The 23772-nt window shown below is 42.6% G+C and overlaps 1 protein-coding gene across 1 annotated transcript in view; it reads right to left on the bottom strand.

The window, feature by feature from the left end:
• The window catches only part of NTF3 (neurotrophin 3), a 136295-nt gene extending 119851 nt beyond the window's left edge, over positions 1 to 16444 (bottom strand). Inside the window, 3 exon segments of the mRNA XM_036760439.1 lie at positions 16212 to 16338; positions 16340 to 16407; positions 16409 to 16444. Coding sequence (XP_036616334.1) covers positions 16212 to 16338; positions 16340 to 16407; positions 16409 to 16444 — 231 coding nt within the window.
• Positions 16445 to 23772: the final 7328 nt, after the last annotated feature.

The following is a 23772-nucleotide window of genomic DNA, read 5'->3' as shown; positions in this document are numbered from 1 at the left end:
ACTTACATTGTCTCATTTGATCCTCATGCAATTTCCTTCCCTCTACCCTTAAGCTAATAGTTCATATGTATCTATATTCTATAGATGAGGAAACCTAGACTCAGACATTAAGTGACTCAGCCAATATTCCACAGGTAGTGTGTAGTAGGCTGATGCTCAGAGCTAGGTCTTCTAACATCAAGGCCAATGTTCTGTCTACTATATATGCCAGGCTCTCACCCAGTCCCACTTAGTTTAGCTTACCCTGCTATCTCTCCTCAATCTATCCTCTGTCCTCACCACAATGTCCCATCACTATACCTTCCTTCCTGCTTTCCCAGGCCATTACTCCTGCTCTGCTCTCACTTTCTTCCCTTATAAATCTTGACCCTTTAGTTAACTAGTTCAAATTTACACTTCCCTTTACCCTTAAGACTCTTGTCCTCTCATCACTAAATTCTAAACACTAATCCTGAACAAGCACTCACTTTGGAGTTAGAGGACTTGGAATTAAATCCCACCTCTGCCACTAACTTGGACCTTGTCACTTCAACTCCCTTAGTCTGTTTCCTAATCTGTAAAATAGGATGGTTTGATTAGATGCTCTCTAAGGTTCTTTCTCAGAGATAGAGCTATATAAAACTTTTGCCTTCTCCAAACGTGCACCAATGCTGCGGGTTGCTGCAGGAAGTTATACCACCGAACTGACCAGGTCCACTACAAATTTCTTTTCCATTCTCTACTGGGCCCTCATGGCTGCACACCAATCCTGTTATTCTTCCCTCACTAACTCTCTAGCACACTCCTTACACCTTTTCCTCTCAAGCTACCTTCAACCCTGCACTCCCATTCCAACCTCCCTCCCAGCAGAAGCCTCACCTAACACTTCTCTTTCCTACTTTATCTCAGTCTCTAAGACATGCCCCTTCTGACCAACATCAACTTTTCTCATTCAGTTCTTGATATCTCCCCATCTCCCCTGGCAGCTTGCCCATTTAATTATTCGCTCTCTCTCTCTCTCTCTCTCTGCGTGTGTGTGTGTGTGTGTGTGTGTCTGTCTGTCTGTCTCTCTCTCCCTCTCCCTCTCTCCCTTCCTCCTTCTTTGCGTGATTCTCTCTGTCTGTCTCTCTCAATCTCTCTCTCTGCCCCCCCCAATTTTTATCTTCTCCTTATCCACTGCATCCTTTCCTGATATTATAAACAAATTTAGCTCTTCTCTACCAAAAAAAAATTAAAACAAAAAAGCCTTTTACTTAATCCTGCCATTCCCACAATCACTCATCATCTTTCTCTTCTCCCTTCCACAGTCAAACTCCTACCAGAAAGGTACTGTCTCCATTTTCTAATCCTCTTGGAATGTGGCTTCCATCCCCACTACTCAAAACTAATCTCTTCAAAGTAAATGATTTCTATAATGCTGAATCCAATGGCTTTTTATCATCCTTTATGACCTTTCTGCTTAAGATGACACTACTGATGGTCCCCTCCTTCTAGATGATTTCTCCTCCCTGGGTTTCCATGATATTATTCTGTCATGGTTCCCTTCCTCACTATCTGATGTAACAGTTCTTCCTCAGTCTCCTTTGCAGGACCATCAACTATGTTGTGCCATCTATCTGTGGGTATATGCCAGAATTCTGTCCTGGGGCCTCTTTTCTGCTTTGTTGATCTTATTAATACCTATTCTCTCTCCAGGGTCCCACCATTCTTCCAATCAGCCAAATTTGTATCCTAGGAATCACACCCACCCCCAACTCTTGACTCTCACTCATTTCCTTATCTAATTAACTGCCAAGTCTTATGCAGTCTACCTCCTCAGCATCTACACTCTCACTAGAACCTTCCTAGTTCAGTCCCCCATCCCTTCTTGTCGGGGCTACCACAACAACCTCCAGTGGGCCATGCTCAAATCCAGTCTCTTCCATTTTCTTAAAACATTGAGAGTAAAAATCCATCTTCTGCCCAAAAGTCGGTGATCTTCCTAAATTACAAGTCTGACCATTTCATTCCCCTCCTCAAGGGGCTATGGTGGCTCCCCAATATCTTTAGGATGAAAACAGAAATTCCTCTGTTTTGCATTTAAAGGCTTTCACAATCTGACTTCAGCTGACTTTTCCAGGTCAATAATAAATCACTCCTCCTCATAGTCTACGCTCTAGTCATATTGTCATACTTGCTCTTTCCTATACACAACATCCCATCTGTGCTTTTGCATAGGCTTCTCCCCCATCCTCTCTCCCCAGAATGCTTTCTTTTCTTACCCCTGACTCTTGGCCCCCTTAGCTCCCTTCAAGGTTCAGCTCAAGAACCACCTCCTTCAAGAGGCCTTCCCGGATTCCTCCAATTGTTAGTGTCCCCAAATAATTTTACGTTTTCTTCCTTTATATCCTGTATTTGCATATTTGTAAACATGGTATATCCCTCTAGTAGAATGTAAGCTCCCTGGATGAAGACATTATCCCATCTTTGGTTTTTATTCCCAGTGTATAGCATATGGCAGGAAGGCATTATTGCGTGATTATGACAAAGGTCATACATTGGTGAAATAACTAGTTAGAATAAGACATGGAGACTCTGGCCAGAGAAGTGAGAGAAGGATACTGGTCTCTTTGGGAGCATGCCCACAACCTTAGCCTCCTATCACCATCTTGTCCAAACCATCTAAGATCACTGGCAGTACTCTAACCTCATACACACATTAGGCTTAGGAAATCTCATTTCCCCCTTAAACTCAAAGATATAGACCTTTACCACTCAGGTAGGTCTATGAGCACTCAACAAAAACTTGTTGTCCAGCAACATTCTTGGTGTGCTCTCTCTCTCTCGATCTCTCTCTCTCTCTCTCCCTCTCTCTCTCTCTTTCTGTACATGTATGTACACTATTTATAGATATCTTTAATTAGATTTTTCAATATATTCATATGGCTTCTGCCTTTCCATTCAATGTTTTAGTATCTGCGATAAACATAGGTTTACTTAATTCTCCTTCATTCTGTAAACACAAATCCCAAATTTCCTTAACCCACCACACACACACACAGACACACAGAGAAAATGGAAAATTGAACTAAAATTGAATTATTATTGTATAGGAATATTATTCTCCTAGGATAAAATTCAAAATGATAGATTTTTCAAAAAGATAAGGTTCTCAACCTGAAGGAATTTAAATTATTTTTAACTTTTCCCGCTAGGTCTACCACAGGAAATGTCAATGTCACTTACTTTGAAAGTCTAACACTAGAGGTAAACCAAATGCACCCAAGCCAGATTAAAATATAATTGGGAGGGGCAGCTAGGTGGCGCAGTGAGTAGAGCACCAGCCCTGGAGTCTGGAGGACCTGAGTTCAAATCCAGCTTTGGACACTTGACACATGTACTAGCTGTGTGACCTTGGGCAAGTCACTTAACCCCAACTGCCCTGCCAAAAAGCCATATATGTGTGTACACACACACACACACACACACACACACACACACACAATTGGGAAATGTTTAACAAAATAAAAAAAAGAAAAATGTTAATTTGTGGTTTTCTAAATCAATATGCTGCCCACAGGGATCTGTTTCTATTTGAGACTGACACCACAGGTCTAAATGGAAGTCTTAGACAAGCCCTGAAGATGATACTGAGAGACACTTGTACTCTTGTGACCCTGCAGACTTCTCCTTTCTGCAATCTAAATAGTGAAAGGGAATGACAGTTTGGCAAAGTTCGCAGAATTGAGGCCAATGGAGGCAAACTGGTCGATGTAAGGCCAAAAAAGTACCAGCAGCATGAAAATTCATGACTGGTTTCTCCATCTCGGATTCATAGATGTTGGAAGTGGAAAAGACTTCAGGAGATATTCTAATCTAGCCCTGTAATACTCAGATGGTATGAATATAAAGCCATCCAGGCCGGTCCTCTCCTTCCTGTCCTTCTGAAATCCACGGGTATAGCGTATGAAACAAAGCCCTTAATAATTAATAATAAAATAATAAGAGCTAACATTTATACCGAGTGTTCCAAAAGTCTCAGTGAAATTTTAAGCTTCTCCTGGTACAGAGCTTTTAAGGTTTACTACTAAGGCTTCTGCATATATTTTTTAATCTGCCCAACATCCCTAGAAAGATAGTACTACATATGAGATACAACATACAGATATTACAGCCCCATTTTCCTGATTAGATAGATAAAGGCTAGCAAGGTTCTGATAGTCTAAAATTACATAGTCACAAAGAGGGAAATATGCTTTTTTTTTTTCCTGTAGGGAAGAGGTCAGAGGACTGGTAGGGAAAAAAAAATGGACAAGAATGAGCCAAACTAGCAAATTAAATTTAAACAAACTAAGACTAAAGAAAAATCTACAGTACGCTGTCATGGAAGGAGCAATGGAGGTAGAATTAGAGTTTGTATTCAAATCCAGGCTCTCCTACTTTCCACCCATGTGACCCTTAACTACTGACGGTCACAATTTCCTAAAGTTTTAGGATTTCAAAGGAGCACATAATTTAATAATTGAAAAGTACCTTACAGTGTACCTAGTCTAATTCCATTATTTTATAAATGACAAGTTTCAATTTCAAAAAAGTAAAGAAATTTCTCCAAGATCACATAGCTAATTTGCTTCCTTTCCAGGAGAAACGACAGTATGATTTGTATTGGTTAGGCTGCATTTTAAGAAAACCTAGTTTTCTTCCCCACTACAGTAGGGACTTTCTGGGAGATCCATGAACAAATCATCTTTTACTTAACAGGTGCAAGAAATAAGCCTTACAACCCTAGAGGAATAAGGCTACATCAAAGGTATGATCAGTGGTGCCAATAATGTTGAACATGTCATATTGACCATGGGTTAGATACAGAGGTAGAAATACTCTGGCTTCGGGACTTCAAACATGAACATAAGACATGATATAGAGACCTTGGGTCAATGTATTTTTGTATATTCCAAGGTGGGGGATGGGGACTAAGAGCCAGAAATAGGGAGAGGGGGAGGCTAAGAATCAGGGCAAACTCTAGGCTAAAAATGGAGGTGGTAGCCCTGGCATGAACTCCTAGCTCTGACTGTGAGACTGATGGAGGAAATTCAAAGCACAAAGTGTAACATTAAGTGAGACAGAACCAGACCCACACCACATGAAATCTTCCTCCATGGCCAACTCTGAAAAGTCATCCATCAGGCTGCATCACATGTTCTAAAAGGGGGAAAAACTCCACTGTGTATGGAAACTCTACAGCATTACACTCTTTCAAATCAGGAATAAAGACTGGACCTGTGATTGCACTGATGTAGGGAATCTTGGATGAGGAGACATTCTACCAGAGCAGATCAGCATCTTCTCTGAAACACCTAGTCTTAGGCAGCTGCCTAGAACACTGAGAGATTAAATGATTTGCCCAGGGTATGTGTTAAAGGCAAGACCTGAACATAAGAAATCTTCTGTCTCTGAGGCCAGTTCTCTATCCACTATGGCATGGATACCTCTATTTTCAAAAAAGACAAGATTCCAAATTACATATGGCATTGACGGGAAAGGAAAGTTAGGGCACAATTAGAGTGTGGAAGAAGGAATGGGGTACAGTAGCCAATGGCCACAATATCCTGAGCACCTTTGGAACTGGGAAATCACCATAAGGAGACCTCTTTCTGGCCCTGCATTTCTGGTGTTCCCTGGCTACATCAGAAGTGGGCAAACACCCAGGTTGCTTAGATCTCACAGCAGCAATGATTACATGGATCTTGCTTCTACCACAGATCTTCCCTGTACTTTATAAAACTGATTCACACCCACCCCATGTTTTGATTGTGGGAAAACCAAGGCAGTATAGACAAGGAAAAGCTATTCCTTGGATTCTGGAAAGACAAGACTTCAGGATTTCCATATACATATTTGCATAAATTCTGTTCATTGTCATCTGATGACCTAGTGAATGCTAGGACCTAACATCTCTTAAAAGTAGCCTAGATCACAACCTGAAACCCCACTCCAAATCTTTGGCACTACAACTTAAATCAACTTAAATCAATAACCCATATCGGAAACAAAAGGCAGCTTTCCTTGTCAACAGGAGGAGAAAATGAGAAGTAGAAAAGAAAGGAAGCTAAGCCACGTCTGACACATGCCAGCCAGCAGGCAGCCTAAGAATATAAATATTTGTCTTGCATGTTAAAAAGGAACGAGCCAATGAAACAGGTTACCCCGATATATAAGGAGCACTGCTCTTCTTTTTGAGTGACGTTCTTTAAACCAAAGTGCTTGAGAGCTATGCATGGAGCAGGACTTGAGGGACCTGTGAGTAGGGCTGGGTCAGCCACTGACCTACTGAGAGAAGCCAACACAGCTACTAGAACAAGGCAGGAGAGGCTGGCCTGAGCAGGTGACACTGGTGCTGAAAAGAGAGAAGAAGCACAAAAGCAAGGCGGTGAGCACCACTCACTACCAGAAAGAAGGCCAAACCCTTCTCCTCTCAGTTCTGTACACATGCAACCTTTGCAAGCAGAGCCAAAGTTGCAAGCATTTTTGGCCCAAGATAAATACCACGGCAAATTCTTTTCATGCCTGTCTTCCTTTGATTCAGTCATTCCCCAAAGGTAAGAAATGAGGCCAATCCCAGGTGTGCCAAGAGGTGTGCTAAACAAGACATATTCACGTTTTCTGGGTGGGAGGGTTAGGATAACTCATGAAATGTGTGAGCTGGGATAGACCACAGAGATAAACTAGTCTGACACCACTTTACAGATGAGGTAACTGAGGTTGACTTGCCCAAGGTCACACAGCTGGTTAGTAGCCAAAGTGGCACTAGAATGCAAATTTTGTGAGTTTCAGTCTCATGTACCTCCTTTTTGTCCCATGACCTTTCATGAATAAGAAATTAAGGCATTAAGAGGAGTGACTCACAGCCAAGTCAGGACTGGAATCTGTGTACCAATTGGTACCCTATCTAATGGACTGGTTCTTGACCACCACATTCCCTTTATCTAAAGCCAGGGGGCTATAGTTCAGTCATACTCTCTGACTCAAAATACTGTTAAAGGAGTCTGAGTTCAAGAAAAAAAAAATGTTTAGAGATAGTGCTCTAGGGAACCAAATCTCCTAAAAGATGAGTAAATATCACAATAGGTAACACCAAATTCCTATTCAAAACCTTTATCTCTCCCCTAGTTGCGCTTTGGCTACAAATAGCCAGGTTTTGTTCTTGTTTTTTAAACAAAAACCTTCTAAGGAAAAAATTCTTAGATTTTTCTTGATAGGATGATAGGTCATCATTCAATCTATATCATTTGGTGATAATGGAGCCAGAAAATACCATGAACTTCCTGGCAACTCTTGGAAAAGGTGAACTACCTGATACTCTTATTCTACCATGTGAGAAAAGACAAAAAAAAAGAACCTTGATCGAAGAAAATGCTTTCGTCAAAGATCAAGGGCATGTACATATGGTTCCAATGGCTTTTAAATGAAAGACTCCTTTGAGATAGTATATTTAAAGCACTATGTAAAGTCAGTTATAATATTTGAAAGGATTTTCTGTTTCCATCTTGGTTGTTGAGTTCAGTATTAAAGTCAATCAACTAGCATTTATTAAAGTCAGTCAGTCAACTAGTATTTATTAAGCACCTACTATGTGCTGGGCACTGGGGTATACAATGAAAGGCAAAACGCCGTCCCTGCTCTCAAGGAACTCACAATCCAAGGGGGAGACCATAGGCAAATATTTATGAACAAACCAGATACAGACAGGATAAACGGGAGATCATCAAGAGAGGAAAGGGGATCAGGATAGACTTCTTGCAGACTTTCATTTTTCCTTGGTACAAGACAGGAATCCAAGGGATCCAGTCATATACTGGTCACAAATGTCACATACTCGTCGCAACACTCAAAATATTTGCTCAAAAATAGATATTGTTTGACAGTTTACAAAGTACTTTCCTCATAAACTTATGAGTTAAGTAGCACAAGCATTATTATTCCCACTTTGTGGATGAGAAAACTGAGGCTAAGAGAGGTTAAATAACTTTCTCATGATCACAAATGTAATGCATCTCAAAGCCAAAACTAAGCCTTGGTTCTTTGCCTCCAAGTCCAGTGCTCTGCTCCCTATCACACACTCTGTCCCAAGACATAACCTACTTCAATTCCACCAAGAAGCAAACTCTCACAATTCTTACACGCACTCGTCTTTTAACATATGCACCATGGAAATAAGCTTGGAAGGGCTCCATACAATCAAAATAGTCACAGCAGCATTTGTTCTTGTGGTAAAACACTAGATACACAATAACTGTAATTGGCTGAACAAAGTGTGGTAAATAAATGTTAAAAGACCGTTCTTCCATAAGACATGACAGATATAAGGAATTAAGATAAATATTAATACTTCTTTAAACTGATTCACAGCAAAAGAAAAAAAGATCCAGGAGGCTATATGAAATGATTACAATAACACAAATGAAAACAATAAAAGGCAGCAAAAAATGTGTATCAAGTATCTCTGATATAAGGGCCTAATATTAGAGAGATATAGATTAAAAAAATAAGAACTAAAGTCATTCCAAATAGATAGGAGGTCAAAGGACATAAACAAAGAAGTCTCAAAAATAATAATTGAAAACTATTAACAATCACATGGAAGACTGTTCCAAATTACTAACAAAGAGAAATTCAAATCAAAAGAACCTTGAGGTTTTACCTCACTGACAATAATTCATCAGATATAACAAAAGATGGGAAAAATACATGTTTAAAGAGATGTCTGGAAGACAAGCATGCTAAAGCACTTTTGGAACTCCCAACTGGACCAACGACCTGTTAAGCAATTTGAAATTATGCAAAGATTACTAAAATGTTCATTTTCTTTGAACCAGGGATGCTGATGCTAGACATATAACCCAAAGAAGTCTATGATAAAAAGAAAGGCCCCACATACAGCCAAAATATTTACAGCAAGACTTTTTGTAAGAGCAAAGAACTGGAAACAAAGTGAATGCCCCACAACTGAGGAATAGTTAAACAGATTGTACTATATGAAGGTAACAGAATATTATTGCGTTATGAGGATGAATGGGAAGCTATATGCACAGGGAAGTAAGCATAACTAGGAAAACAAAATACGCGATGACGAGAACAGTGTAAACAGAAAGAACAACAACAAAGCAATCGAAACTGAACACCATGAAATTCTAACACCCAAGGTAGACCTCAAAGAAGAGAGAAGACACCTCCCCACATTTTTAACAGAGCTGGAGGTGGGGTGGGAAGCTATGGCTGTGGCACTCTACATGTAATGTCAGGCTTTGGGGAATTGTTGGTTAGTTCTGCTGAACTTTTTTCCTTTTATATTCTTTATTACATGGGACAGGGAGAAGGTGGGGATGGATATGTTGGGAAATGTAGATGATATCAAAACAAAAGAAATTAACTAAAAAAAAGGAATCGAACTTATTAAATGTAATATTCGATCTCAGATCCATAAATCTGCTGTTAAAACAAACTTCCTTCCTCTCTGTAGAAAGATGAGGGACCAGAGATGTAAAATGCAGTATAGACTGTTAAACTTCATTGCTGTTTCTCTTGTTTTTGTCTAAATTTTCCTTTTCTTAGAAGAGAGAATTCAACCAAAAGGAAGAAAAGATAGAGGAATACCCCTGGGGACTTTATAAGGAAGATATAAAGGCAAAAGAGGAATCAAACTGACTTTCTTCAATTTAAAAAAAAGAAATCAGCTTCTGAAACTTTTCACAATGTTCATCCCACCTCCAGCATGTATGTGTCTGCGTGTGTACACATGTGTACATATATATACATGCACACATATTTTTCCCACCTTAGGTATAACTTTCCAAACACACACACACACACACACACACACACACCAATTCACCTGATACCAGGCACCCACTCACAAACCCTGTGACTAAAATTGAGACCATCAAATGCCATCTTACTATATACCCCTTTTTGCTGTTTTGTATCCACTAACACATAAATATGTCCCAATTCCCAGCCTGCTCCACGTGTGCCCGTTCCTTCACATGATGCACGCACAGACCTTATCAGTACAACTACATACTGCCTCCAGCTTCCCTCCACTGGAAGTTTTGGTCCTACTCCAACAAACTCAATTTTAAATAAAACTAAATCTAAAACCCTAACCGCGGTCATTAGTTCAACTTACCAGATGCCAGAGAAATTGCCTGTCTCATTAATGAGTAAAACAGCAGCTGGTAATGTCTTGGAGCAGGTTGGTGGGTTTTAAAAATCTTGGGAGTTAGCCTGGATCCCCTCTTTCACTTCTAGCCAACATGTGGATTTACGTTCCCTCCAGATCATCAGGCGGGAGGGAGCCCAGCACAGCTCAAGAAAAAAGGCTGCAGAAAAGTCTGCAGAAAAAACCAGCCTGCCCAATTACAATTAACCATCCTGGAAGCAGGGGAGAAGAAGCCAGTTCATTGAATACATATGGGAATGAAAATGCAGAGATGGGAAATGTTATGTAATTAAACTCTGCTAGCCTATCTTGCCCAAGGGGGGAAAGCAAGACCCATCAGTAGTGACCTCTTCCAATCAATTTAATTGGCCCAACCTCGCCAAGAAAAGCAACAGAATTGGTTTAGTGCCTCCTGGATATAGCTCAGCTCAAGCCTATTTATGGTCATTGAGCACAAGGGTAAGAGACTGCCCCAGGGACCAGCAGTCTAGGCCCTAATGCAGGGTCCAGGATGCCGGCACTTCCACAGGAGAAGATGTTGTACCTACCCCCACTTCATCAGAGATGACTCACTGGTCAATCCAACACCTGACACCCACAATACTTCTCACCAGCCAAAACCTTGCCTATCAAGCAACCAGACTTCAGGGGAAAAAAAAAATAGCAACTACGTACAGCTGAATAGGCTTCTCTCTCATTCAAAACAGGTCTACTACAAGCTAGTGACTCACTCTTGTGCCCCCAAAGTCACTTTTTTTTGCCATTATTACATGCATACTTAGAGGAGGGAAAGTAACTTTCCTCTAAGAAGTTATTTCCTGTAATGGCCTTCAATTTCCTTTGACACTTCAATGCCTCAATGATGTCATCAATATGGGTATTCCCTCCACAAGTAGAGACAGAAACTCATCATGCCTGAACAGTCTATGTGACTCTCATCTCTGTCCTGCCATAAATCTTCCACGGCGCTCACTCGGTGTGCCTTCTTCTAGAACTCTTGACATGGTGGGGATAATGTTGGAATCTATAGAGCCTTCCGTCCATGATCAGCCCATCTTTTCTGGTCATATACCTCTGGTTAAATCTTGTATCTCTAGTACACTTCCTTGTTGGTGGTGTGTTAAAACCTACTGCTGCCTCCATGTGACTCTCCATTATCTTTTGAGGGAACCTCAACTCTGGCAACTCATAAAACCATGGACATGGATCCTCAGAACTTCTTAAACACCTTGCTCCTCACTATGTATTCTTTGATGTGGTAACGGTAGCCTTCTTGCTGTCCCATGAACAGGACACTCCATCTCCTAGTTCTCGGTATTTTCTCTGCCTCCCATACCTGGAATGTTCTACCTCTTCCTATCTACCTACTGATTTCCCTGAATTCCTATCTCCTACTGGAAGCCTTTTCCAACCCCTCTTAATTCTATTACCTTCCCTCTCTTACTTACTTCCTATTTGTCCTCTATATAGCTTCACTGTACTTGTATATATCCTGTGTATATTTGCATGCTTATGGTCTCCCCCATTAGATTGTGAGCTCCTTGAGAGTAGGACTGTCTTTTGCCTCTCTTTGTATCCCTAGCACTTAGGCACAGTGTCTGGCATATAGTAGGTGTTTAATAAATGTTTATTGACTCATGGACTAAACTAGGATTAGCTATAACAATTTTATGAAGTCATGAAAAATTTAATAAAATATCTGCCCAAGGTAAATGAATTAACAGTGAGATGGGATGGGCACCCAGACTTTATTGTCAATCTGGATTATCAAAGAGGAGTTCAATCACTTCTAACTGTCATGGATTAATGGCCATGTTATTGCACATGTTTCATTTTTTTTTACCTTTTGGTAAAGATTTGTGCTTTTAATCCAAGAAATCTTTATTAAAGAAAAAAGGGTAGACTTTTCTGCCAAACCCTGGAGGGGAGGGTATGAAGGCAACAGCAAGCTTTCAAAAATAAATATAGCAGAATTCCATTGTAGCAGGGCCATTATTACACGCATTCAAATGCACATGCATTTTTGACATCACATTTCTCTTCCATTCCTCTTTTGACACACAGGCACACATATACAGGACACACACATGAACTCATACAAATCAGGGCCTGACATAGCTAAGTTAGCTGGTCATACATGTTCTTTCCCCCCTCCAGTGCCACAGGTATATACAATCAAAAAAACATACTTTGTCACGTGCTCTGACACTGATACATTTTTACATTTATCATCCCATTCTTCTGATTTTTACCTCATTAGCTATCCCAAGGCCATGCTCTTTACCAGCCTCACTATCCTCCACTTTGGGGACTGAACTTGAGGGCTAATAATCTATTTTCCTAAACAAGTTTCTCTCCATTACTGTACCCTGCCACATCTAACAAACACCTCATCTTACACAGCATGTTGAAAGCAAATTCAGTTCTAAAAAAAACACAGCATCCCAGTTTCCTTTATGAGAAATCAGTCCCATTTTACAGATGCCTAAAAAAACTTACCCCTTCAATATACCTAACTCTTATTCACTCCTATTTATATCACTCACACCCCCACACACCCCCACATACAGATTCTACCAATCTCAAATCAAAATATTCTGAGGTCACTTATCTGTACTTTGCTCTCCACCTCTTCAGCTTCCCCCACCCTCCCAATTAGGCACCATACACTAGGATTCCCTTATTCAATTAACTGGCAGAAGATAGTTCCAAACATCCCAGATCCTCCATTCAGCCTAGGTGTTCAGCCATCTAATTCACAAAAACCTACTCCCTACACAAGAAATGCTTACCACTCTTGCTCCTTTAATAAAACAAAGATGCATGCCATCAGAATCTTGTGGGACAGATATAGTGCTCTTTTCACAAAGCCAAAGATATGTTCTCCTAGTACACATACCCATAAACATCTCAAAGAAAAATAATTATAAAGTGAGAAATACCTTCAGTAAGTCACCTAGCCATCCTTAGGCCTCTTGGCATTGATACAGCAGTCAAATTATTCCCCAAAGACAATACCTCTGGTACAATGTGCTGTATGTTCAGAGCTTCTAATACTGTGCTATCCACCCAGCAAGCAGTGGATAAATGTTAAATCTGAAGAATAGTCATTAACGGTGGAGCACACTCATAAGCATACATACATGCTTTTCCTCTACAACAAAATGAGCTCTTCTCCCACTCACATCTTACATACAGATCTCTTCTATTCCCTCTCCCCAAACTCTTCCACAAAATGAAGTCTATAATGTACCCCCACATAACATCCTTCTCTTATATGTGAGCCCCTCATCTTAACCCCTTCCAACAGTCATCTCACTGGAAACATAGCTTCCTTTCCTACATATGCCCTCTAAGATTCAAAGAGGAATCTGAGTCCACAATTTATCACCCCTCAAATGCCTCAGTGCCATTCCTGCCAAATTCTCCAATGCCCAGACCCCCACATATCATACACATCTTCCATATAAAGTTTACAACCTGCTCTTCTCATAATCTTTCCCCACCCCCTACACACATCCCCTTGATAATCCTCAGGCAAACAACTCTACACCCAAGTCCACTTTTCCCTCACACACATTACTCCCACACCACATTAATTCAACATCTCTGAGCAGACAGACACAAGCTATGCCTTTTCTCCAAATTCTCTCTCTCCCTCTCCCCCTTTTCTCCCTGAAGTAAAACAGCCTTTTCCTTGGCCTACACCTATAATTCCATATATTCTGGCTTTCTTTACACATGTGTTCATCCTACAAACACCTCCAAGGCACAATTAATCAAATAGCATTATAATTAGTTCTTACTATGTGCCATGCAGTGTGTATATACACACACACCCCTCAGTTTTACATGTCTTATTCTCCCTACCCATTTAAGTCACTCAACTAATTTGTACTTTTATCCCCTTACCCCTCCCCACAAATTACACATATACTGTTCAGATGCAAAAACACCACTTTTCTATGTATAAACCCTATACACTCAGTTCATGTCCAGATCCTCTAGCTGTGCATACACAAAACTCTAATGCCAACAATCTTAATTGATACCCCCTAAGAATATTCATTACTGTTCTCCAACATTTTATTCATACATGCCTATGTTCTAAGTCCCCTCCTCACATGGGTCCATGTGTTAAAGAACAAGGTAGAAAAGTTGGAGTCTCTCTCCAAACTTTTTCCCCTCAACTTTCTTTGTGTTGTAAGTCACAAAGGAATTAAAAAAGGTACAGGTCTAAGTGTGTTTTCTGTGGGGAATGGTAGAAGTAAAACCATTGAAACTTTCCAATTCTGTCCTCAATAGACAAGTGGATGTTCTCTCCCCTGCTATTCTTGCAGAGGGGGAGACAGATCTTTACTGAGAAGCACATGTTCCAACCAGGCAGAACTTAAAAACAACGCCCTGCACCACCACCCCTGAAAACCCTTTCTCCTCTTTCTCCACAGAGAAAGGGCAGCCCTGCTTTCACCCCAAAGCCTCTAACCCCAAACCACACTTCCAACACACCAAGATTTCTCCTCTCCTAGGGTAAGTGTGCCATCCAGGTCCCAAGCTCTCTCCACCCAGTCACTGACCAGAAGCCCAGGCACCAGAGGTAAAGAGAACCGTTTTCCTTTCCCCGTTCCCTCCATCTGGAATACCCACAGATCCAACAACAACAAAAAAGCCTTTTTTAGTCAATCTCCTCAGTCCAAGCAGCCTTAACTCCCTTTATTTAATAGGCAAATTATGAAATGGCTCAGCAAAACTATCTGAATCATTTAGGAACTTCTGGGCAGATCAGTCTACCCCCATCCCAAACCCAAGGCACATAGAGTTCCCTTCCCCCACTCCACCTACTGGACTCTGTGCTCCTTTTACTGTTCCCTACAATCCAGAAGTGTCTCTCAAATTTTTGGATAACTAGAGGTTCTGGCTTTTGGCAAGAAGTAAAATTTATTTCACTCTCCCCTCAACCTTCTTGATCCCTCCAGGGCCTTTGGGTCTGCCAGTTTTCCCATGTAACCAACCCTGCCTCAAGTTCCTAGAAGGACTTTGAGAACCAGTAAGGGTAAACCTCCTGTATGCCCTGGGCCAAGTGCCCTCCTACTCTCCAGAAATCAGACTGGATCTTCTAAACCTGGTACCCAGATGTGGGGTTCAAGGGGGTGGTAATGTAGACTGGGTGACCAAAAGAGGAATTTCATGAGGATGGTGGGGAAGATGGGTGGGGGCTGCTTGATACAAGGTCAAGAATAGGGTGTGTGTGTGTGTGTGTGTGTGAGTGAGAGAGAGAGAGAGAGATATTCACGCAAGGTTTGGGGGCAAAGGTCACAAAGAGAAAGGGTTCGAGGGAAAGGCTGAGATATTACACTACAGGTACTTAGCATAAGGAAGGTCTTTCTCTCCACGCTGGGAAATGACTGTACTTGTCAAAGACAGACTTCTCCCCTCCCCCATCCCACATAGAGGGGAGGAGGGAGGTGTTATGGGGCCACATGGGGGGAGGGGATTTAGTGGATTGTACATGTGTGTATGTGGGGGGTGGGAGAGCGGCTTCTACTCTGCGATTGAGATTTGCTTTAAAAAAAAAACCTTTTGTTAAACAGGATGCTGCAGAGACTTCTCTGGAGTGAAAGGGCAGGGGTGTTTCTGGATTATCCCCTTCCTCTTATACTATCCCCAGACCCCTTCCAATCCAGGTCCCTTAAATCTGATCACTTTCCCAGATTTAGGAGCAGTTTTCTTGGGACTCCGGAAGGTAACAGAGGTCTGTGGGGAAGGTAGAGTGAGGGTGATCCCCTCTACACCTCCAAATACCTAATTGCAAACTTCCCTCGAGTGAAGCCAAGAACTCGCAGAGACCGGAGTTAAGCGGGAAAGGGGGTACGGAGTTGGGCACTGAACCTTCGGCCAATTGCCTAGAGGTAGCAAGCAGCTGAGCTCATCCGACAACACTTCACTCTGGAATCTCCCAATTTCCCCCAAGAAAGCTGGCCCCCTTTCCTTCTCTTTAACCCCCACTTTGCTCACCCTTCTCCCCGTCCCTTACCGTGGCAGGAGTAACCATGGCATCCGTGTGAATGTTTTCAGAGAAGTCGACATGAAGAGAAAAGTGGAAGCGAGCGGGTTCATTCAGTCTCCCCCACCCCGCCGCCGCTGCCACAGCCACCGACCACAACGACCAAAAAAAAAAAATAGTTGTGCGGGTCTCTCCCGGGGACTGCGCGCTTAGCTACTCGATTTGGGAAGAGAGGATCCTTCAACTCTGAGTCCCGAGAACATAATCTGCGCGGTTATAACCAGCCAACCCAGCCAGATGGCTCCGTGCTCAGCGCAGTAACCCTTTAGGCGCCGCGGCGCAGCCTTCCCGCGCTCGCTCACCTCCAGCCCACGCTGCGCCCCTTCTTAGCTCCCCACAAGCCCCAGGCGCACCCCGCCCCGGGCTTCAGGAGGCTAAGTCGGAAATGGCGCAAGGTGCTTTTGTTTTTCTTTGTTTGCTGGGGGTGGGGTGGCCAGCGAAAGGCGCCTCCTTGTTTCTCTTATTTCTCTCAAACCCCCAAATTAGAAAGAGCTCTCTATCCCTCTCAGAGACTTAGGAAGAACCCGACACATTGCATTGTTTTGTGTTGTGTTGTACTGTATGGGTCGTACTATGCAGATTAAATTGCTTCAACAGGTCTTTTATGTTGTAGCTGTGGCTAGTCAGTTCTCCTTGGACCTCCCCCTACTCTTTCCTCTATTTTTCTCAAGAAAAAGGGAGTTAGCTCACATCGATTCCTCAGCCTGTTTGGGTCGGATTTTTAAACCCCTCCTCCTTCCTCCTATCCCTAGACCCTTCGAGTTACAAATCTCTTTCCCCCTCCTACCCAAACCCATCCCCCTCGCAACACACAAACACAAACACCGCTCGCCCCCTCCTCCACACACACACTCACACACGCACACACACACGGAACAAACTGTCAGCTCATGCTGACCAGTCTTGGTGCTCGAAAGTCAGTCAAGACAGGTGAAGTCAAAAACGTGGGTGGGAGAGCAAGCAGGGGGAGGAGCGGGCGGACGTGTGTGTGGCGGGTTACGGGGCGGGGGGGCGTCACTTTTCTGGCAATCCAGGATTTCTACTTTCTTCCTTACAACTCCAAGGTAGTTTCCCGGGAGGATACTTATCCACAGCTCACCAGAAAGGTTCAGAATTGGGGAGGGGGGGGGACGGGAAGCGAGGAGGAGAGGGGGAGGTGCGGGGTGTGGGGAGAGGGGACGTTGAGCTGAGCGCTAGAGAGAAAAACAAATAACAACCTCTCCCCAAGCCAAAAAAGTAGCGACTCACGTCTCCTTCGGCAGATAAGCTAGAGAGAGAAAGAGCCCCAGGATCTTTCAGAACGGAGGTGAGTAGGCAGGGGAGCAATGTGAAATCCTTTATAAAAAAGTCGCAACATGGACATTGCAGAAGAGGTGATAATTTTAGCTACCTTCCTAGTCCCGACTCTCGCTCTCTTTCTCTCTCTCACTTACTCTCTGTCTCTTTCTCTCTTTCCCCCTCTCCCCCGCCCCCATGTACCGGCTTAAATCGTCTAGTTCCCACCTAAAGCATTGTGTAAAAAAAAAAAAAAGTTTTATAGGCAACAAAAAGAAATCAAGAATGTTTTAAGTGAGCTTGAAGCATCTATTTGAAAGGACGAGGTTCTAGAGGCCCCTAAAATCGCTTAAGCATTTGCCTGGTTCCCCTTCCCCACATTAACAAAGATATTTCTTCTATGTACCAGACATCCCACTTCCCTACCTTAGTAATCAGTCCCTACCCTGGCAATTTATCTCCCTCTCTAGCCTCAAGGTAGTATTGTAGTGATACTGAGCGGAAAAAAAAAAATCAAAAGTATCCAGTAACCCAGCCTGGGGTCCGATCAGTCTCCGACTCTCCCCCAAGTTGTGGGGTCTGGGAAGTATTTGAAAATTGAGTAACCCCCTTAGAGAAGGCAGAAGTATGCCTGCGTCAGCCCGAACTAGGCAGCGAAGAGCGGCTGGGGGAAGTCGGAGGGGGCGGGGAGTGGAGGAAGCAAGGAAGTCTGTAAGAGGTGGTGAGAAATGGGGTCGGGGGGCTGCGTACTATATAGATTGTACCTGCCTCGTCATTATCCCGGCTGCTGGGGGCTGTCACATCGAAAATGTGGAGAAGAGCTCACCGAGACTCTGGGGCGTCACCTCCCGCAGCCCCTCCGAGCGCTTGGGTCCTCCTTAGGTACCTCGCGCCAAGGTATCCCCAGTTCTAGCAAGGTTTTCTCCCAGCCCAGGTTAGACAGCAGAGGCTTTTCCCCTCCTCCCCCCATCAAGACTTGGGCTGGGCGTGTACTGTTTGGGTTTGGTTTTCTCCCTCTCTCTGCCCGCCTCCCTTCCCTCCCCTCTCTTCTTTCTCTGCCCCCCCCCCCCCACCGCCCCTTTCCCCTCCCGTAGTCAAAGAAAGGATTGTGGACTCGAGATTCAGATTCTTTGACAAGAGGATAGGACCCTTGAAACCCAGCATCTAAGCTCTTCTCCCAGTCTCCAGCAGGGTCCTCGTATCAAGGAACCAGGAAAAAAAAAAAAAAAGCAAGGGGAAGGTTGGGGTGGGGGTGGGGGTGGAGGGAGATGGGTAAGAGAAGACACTGTCCAAACTGCTGCAATTAAAGGGTTAAAAATATGTGTTGGCTAACCAGTGGTGAGCTCCACTGTCTCAAACTGCCCTGAGGGAGGGGAGAGGAAGGGGGTGAAATTGAGTTTTAAGAAATCAGAGAAAGAAAAAGGGTCTAAGACCAGCGATTTGTTCTTCAAATGCCTTCAACTGACTCCCCTTCTTCTCACTGTGTCACAGAGAGGCAAAAACCAAAGAGGAGTTTGCCTTGATTCCCAACTCAGGTTTTGTTCAGGTCCTGAACTGGTGTGTTTTTGCATGCACTCGGCAAGCCTTGTAATACGAGAATCGACACCTTAATCTTGTCAGATATATAGAAAGGGGTGGGGGTGGGGGTGGGGGTGAGAGAGAGAACCTGCCTTTCCTCTCTGTAGATGATTCGGTGGGGAAGCAAAGATGTGATTCAGCAGTCATCACCAGCAGCCCTACCCCGCCCCCCAACCCCCCATCTTGTAAGAGAACTATGACAAATTCCAAAACGTGAGGGGCTTCCCCACTCACTCCCCTTTCAGAAAGGCTTCTAAGGAATGACAATGTGATAGCTGAATTGAGGAGACTAAGTGGCAAAGAATTGGAATGGAGTAAAATATTTTTAAGGGTGGGGGAGAGTTGAGGGGGAAACTCATTTACAACCGTCATTTTGACACTTTGTAGCAGGTCTTTTGTTCTCTAGTGAAACTTGTGTGTGAAGGCTTCAGTTGTGTCTATCCATCCAAACTGAAGGGGGAGAGGGGAAGTCCAGCATTTCTAGCTGTGTAGCCAGACAGAATCCATACTATTCACAAAGCATACCAGGCCTGTGTAAAAAGCACTGGACTTGGAATGAGTAGAGACCTAGGTGTAATCCCATTTGGCCATACAGAGTTCAAGTCACAACTTCTGTGACCTTCAGTTTCCTCAAAGGTAAAAAGGGGCATAATAATATAATATCTACCTCACCACGTTGTTGGGAGGAAACCTATGAGTTATTAGTATTTCCTAAGTTCTTTCATTTTCTAGATGATTGTTTCAATCCTTCCACCTTCCCTGGAGTGGACACCACCTTGGTGATTTAATAGCATAACATCTCATCTCTATTTTGGGTCCATTGTCTTCCACATTCTTTGTTTTATCTAAGAGCAAGACATTTCACTTGTAAGAGAGGCATCCTAGGTATCTTTGCATTGTACTTCCTAAGAGTAGCAGTCAGTTCATCTTATTGGAAATTCCTTATAACTTCCTCCTCAGAGTAAATAAAAAGAGAGAGAGAGAGGCTGTACTCCACCCTCCCTTATCTTTTGCAATAGCACCACTCTGTGGTTGAAAGATTGAACAGAAATAATATATGCATATGTAAAATACTTTTGTATATGGTACATCTCAACAGATATATTACTAGTCAGGGTTATTCCTATTCCAAGCAAAGGGTATTGGGAGGGTGTAGAAATTTGTGTGGGAAAATGAAAGATTAGATGATAGGCAAACTTATTTTCCCTTAATCCTTGGAGTTTTTGCCTTTATTTATGTTTTTACTTTGAGACATCAACTCAAAGGTCTTCCAGACTCCAGGGCATTTGTAAATAACATCTTTTGTTGATGGAGAGTTCTCTGCTATACCTTGGCAGAAGTGCTAAGAACTATTATTCCTACCAGGTGTAGAACCTCTTCTGCCCCAACTCTGCTTCCCTTCCCTCCCCCAGTTCTTCCTCATTTAGAGTTTTTGCCTTTATTTATTTATGTTTTTACTTTGAGACAATCAACTCAAAAGTCTTCCAGATTCCAGGGCATTTGTAAATAACATCTTTTGCTGATCGAGAGTTCTCTGCTATACCTTGGCAGAACTGCTAAGAACTATTATTCCTACCAGGTGTAGAACCTCTCTCTTCTGTCCCAACTCTGTTCCCCTTCCCCACTCCAGTTCTTCCTCCTGGACAGCTGCTTAGGCTGATGGGACGTAGTTGCCAAGGATTTTTGCAAGCATTACAATAAAACTCAAAGGGTATGTACAGGGCCTTGGAATTAAATGTCGGAAGAAGGTATAGAATGTTGTTCATACTTAGTGCATATTCCCAATGAGACCATCCTTTACGTCACAAAGGTAATTGCCATGTAATATTATTAGCAAAATATCTGCATCTCCTAATGATCTCCTTTGATGCTTCACTCTGGCATGGAGGTGACACCAGGTTCTCCAAAGCTATGTCAGGGGAGCATAAGCTCTGGAAGGGTTCCAAAAATGGTCCCAGGGATAAACTTTTCAGGATAAGCCAAGGTAAATTTGAACAGGCTTATCATTAGGTTGATTGAGGATCATAGATCTAGAAAAAACCTCAAAGGTGATCTAGTTCAACCCCTTCACTTTATAGAATAGAAAATTGAGGCTCACAGAAATTAAGTGACTTGTCCAAGGTCACATAGGTAGTATCTGAAGTGAAATTTGAACCCAAGTCTTCTGCCTTTAGAGGTTATGCATTTTCTTTCATTGTACCACACTGCTGCCTTTTTGCAGGTTTATGGGTATTTCAGACCCAGCAACTCACAAAAGACTGTCCACTAAGATATGGAAAGGGTTGTGATCTATCTCAATAAAATGAGAACCCACATAGATGAAATTAGAGACTCTTGAAGTATATTTTAAGAGGCAGATTTAAATAAAAAGCTTCATTCTACTTTCCCAAATGGAAGCTGGAACTTGGAAAGGTAAAGTTGTTGATTGTCCTTCGTTTCATAGAGGAACAGTGACATCGTGGGGTGATGTCTTGACTTGTGCACGAATTGGATTTAAGTCAGGCAGAGTTGCACAAATTGATCAGCCTCTCTCTCTCTTCCAGAGCCATCAAGGTCCAGTGGCAAGACAAAAGTCAAGATGCCTGGTGATGACCTAGGATGAAGTGGATGAACTTGGTGTCTCCAATGTCTCACCAAGCTCTGAGCTGCCTTTGTGGCCATTGGAACAAATGGTTCTCATGTACCCATTCTACCAGGTAAAATCTTCACATGCTTGGGTTGACCTCCCCCTAACTCGAGAACAGATCTGAGGCCTGTAGGTTACTCTCAACCTGGTTTAGCCCATCTGCCAAGAAAGTTTTACCAGGGTGTGGCCACTGCACATGCTACAGCTTCTTAGAGCCACAGATGAGAGTTGTGTGACAGGTGGACACCAAAGATGAATGAGAAGCCTTGAAAAGGTCTCAACAAGCCCTTACACCAGAGGTGCTAGTCTTTCCTGAATACCCTATACATATAGCACCTACGGCTCTATGCTAAGTACTTTTTAAAAAACAAATATTTGATCCTTAAAATAATCCTGGAAGATAGATGCTATTATTATCCTATTTTACACCTGAGGAAACTGGGTGTTACTTGCTTACAGTCACACAGCTAGTAAGTATCTGAGGCCAGATTTGATCTCAGGTCTTCCTGACTCCCGGCTCCGTGTTCTATCTACTATGCCACCAGTTATCTCTACTTTCCCGAGGTTATGTAGCAAATTAGGGCCATCCCTATAATTCTTAGCTTCTAAGGTAAGCCTCTCTGCAGACATTATTTTCTATATATGGAGTTGTATAATGTTAGTGCTTCAAGGAATCAGATCATCTCTCCTCCAAACACCTCATTATTATAGATGAGGACACCGTGTCCCAGGGAGATTAAATTGTTTGCACAAGAAAATGCAACAAGGTAATGTTAGAATCAGGACCAAGACCTAGGTGTTCTGGATTCTAGTCTAATACCCTCTGGATTATTAAAAAGCTCTCCCTCCACAGAAGTAAGTAGATGCCCTCAACTAATGAGACCTGCCATTTATGTAGGCTTTAAGGTTTACTGTGTACTTTAGCTATGTTATTCAATTGAATTGTCTCAATAACCCTATGAAGCAGTTTTTATAAATCATGACCATTTCACAGGCTGATAGAGATTAATGACTTGACTATGACAGTATAGTTAGTAAGCAAGATCCAAACCTATGTATGTCCTGGCTGCTGGTCTGTTACTCTTTCCACTGCAAGGCCTAATCACACCATTCCAGAAAGTATTGGTACTGGCGTGCTTAGAGACTCAAGTCAAAAATCAATCAGACTCTTCAGAGGAATCAACAAGTGAGACCAGGGGTGGGGAAGCCTGTGGCCTGGAGGCCACATGTGGCCTGCTAGGTCCTCAAGTGCAGCCCTTTGACTGAGTCCAAACTTCACAGAACAAATCCCCTTAACAAAAGGATATGTTTTATCAACTTTGGACTCGGTCAAAAGGCCATACCTGAGGACCTTAGAGGGCCACATGTGGCCTCAAAGCCATAGGCTTCCCACCCTTGTGTTAGACCTTATGCAATAAGAACATATTTGCAGAGCATTTTAAAGTTGACAGAGCACTTCCCTCCCAACCACTTTGTGAGATATAAGGTGCAGGTATTTTCTTCTCCCATTTTACAGAGAAAAAAGGTAAAATTCAGCAAGATTAAGAGATTTGCCTGAAGTTACCTAACTAGTGATTGGCGGAACCTGAGTTCAACGCCAGGTCTCTTCTGACTCCAGGTTCAGTGTTTACTCTCTTATGTCATGTTGCCTCTTAGATTCTTAGAAATGAAAAAGGCTTTGAATTATTACCTGTCCTATTCCCCTGCATCTAGGAAGACTGCACTTGACCCTGAAAGTGAAGGTACCACTATGAAATCTTACAGCTTTTAATGGAAATGCCTAATGAGTTCTTCATTCTTTATTATCTCAAATATGCACTTTACATTGAATAACCGAACCAGAGATAATGAATACACTTAGTGAAATGTCATTCATATCAGTAAAGGCCTCAAGATTTAGAGGGTTGACTATAAGACTTGGAGTTGGATTTGAGTCCTGACTCTGAGCTTCAGTTTTCACTTCTCTGAAGCAGACTTAGTAATACTTTCATTATTGACTTTACAGGGTTGTTGTGAGAAGTACTACAGAATGGTTATAATTATTGTCGGTTT

This window comes from Trichosurus vulpecula, chromosome 5, assembly GCF_011100635.1.
Source record: "Trichosurus vulpecula isolate mTriVul1 chromosome 5, mTriVul1.pri, whole genome shotgun sequence".
Classification (NCBI taxonomy): domain Eukaryota; kingdom Metazoa; phylum Chordata; class Mammalia; order Diprotodontia; family Phalangeridae; genus Trichosurus; species Trichosurus vulpecula.
Note: the sequence above shows the minus strand (reverse complement) of the source record. Positions and strands in the feature narration are given on the sequence as shown.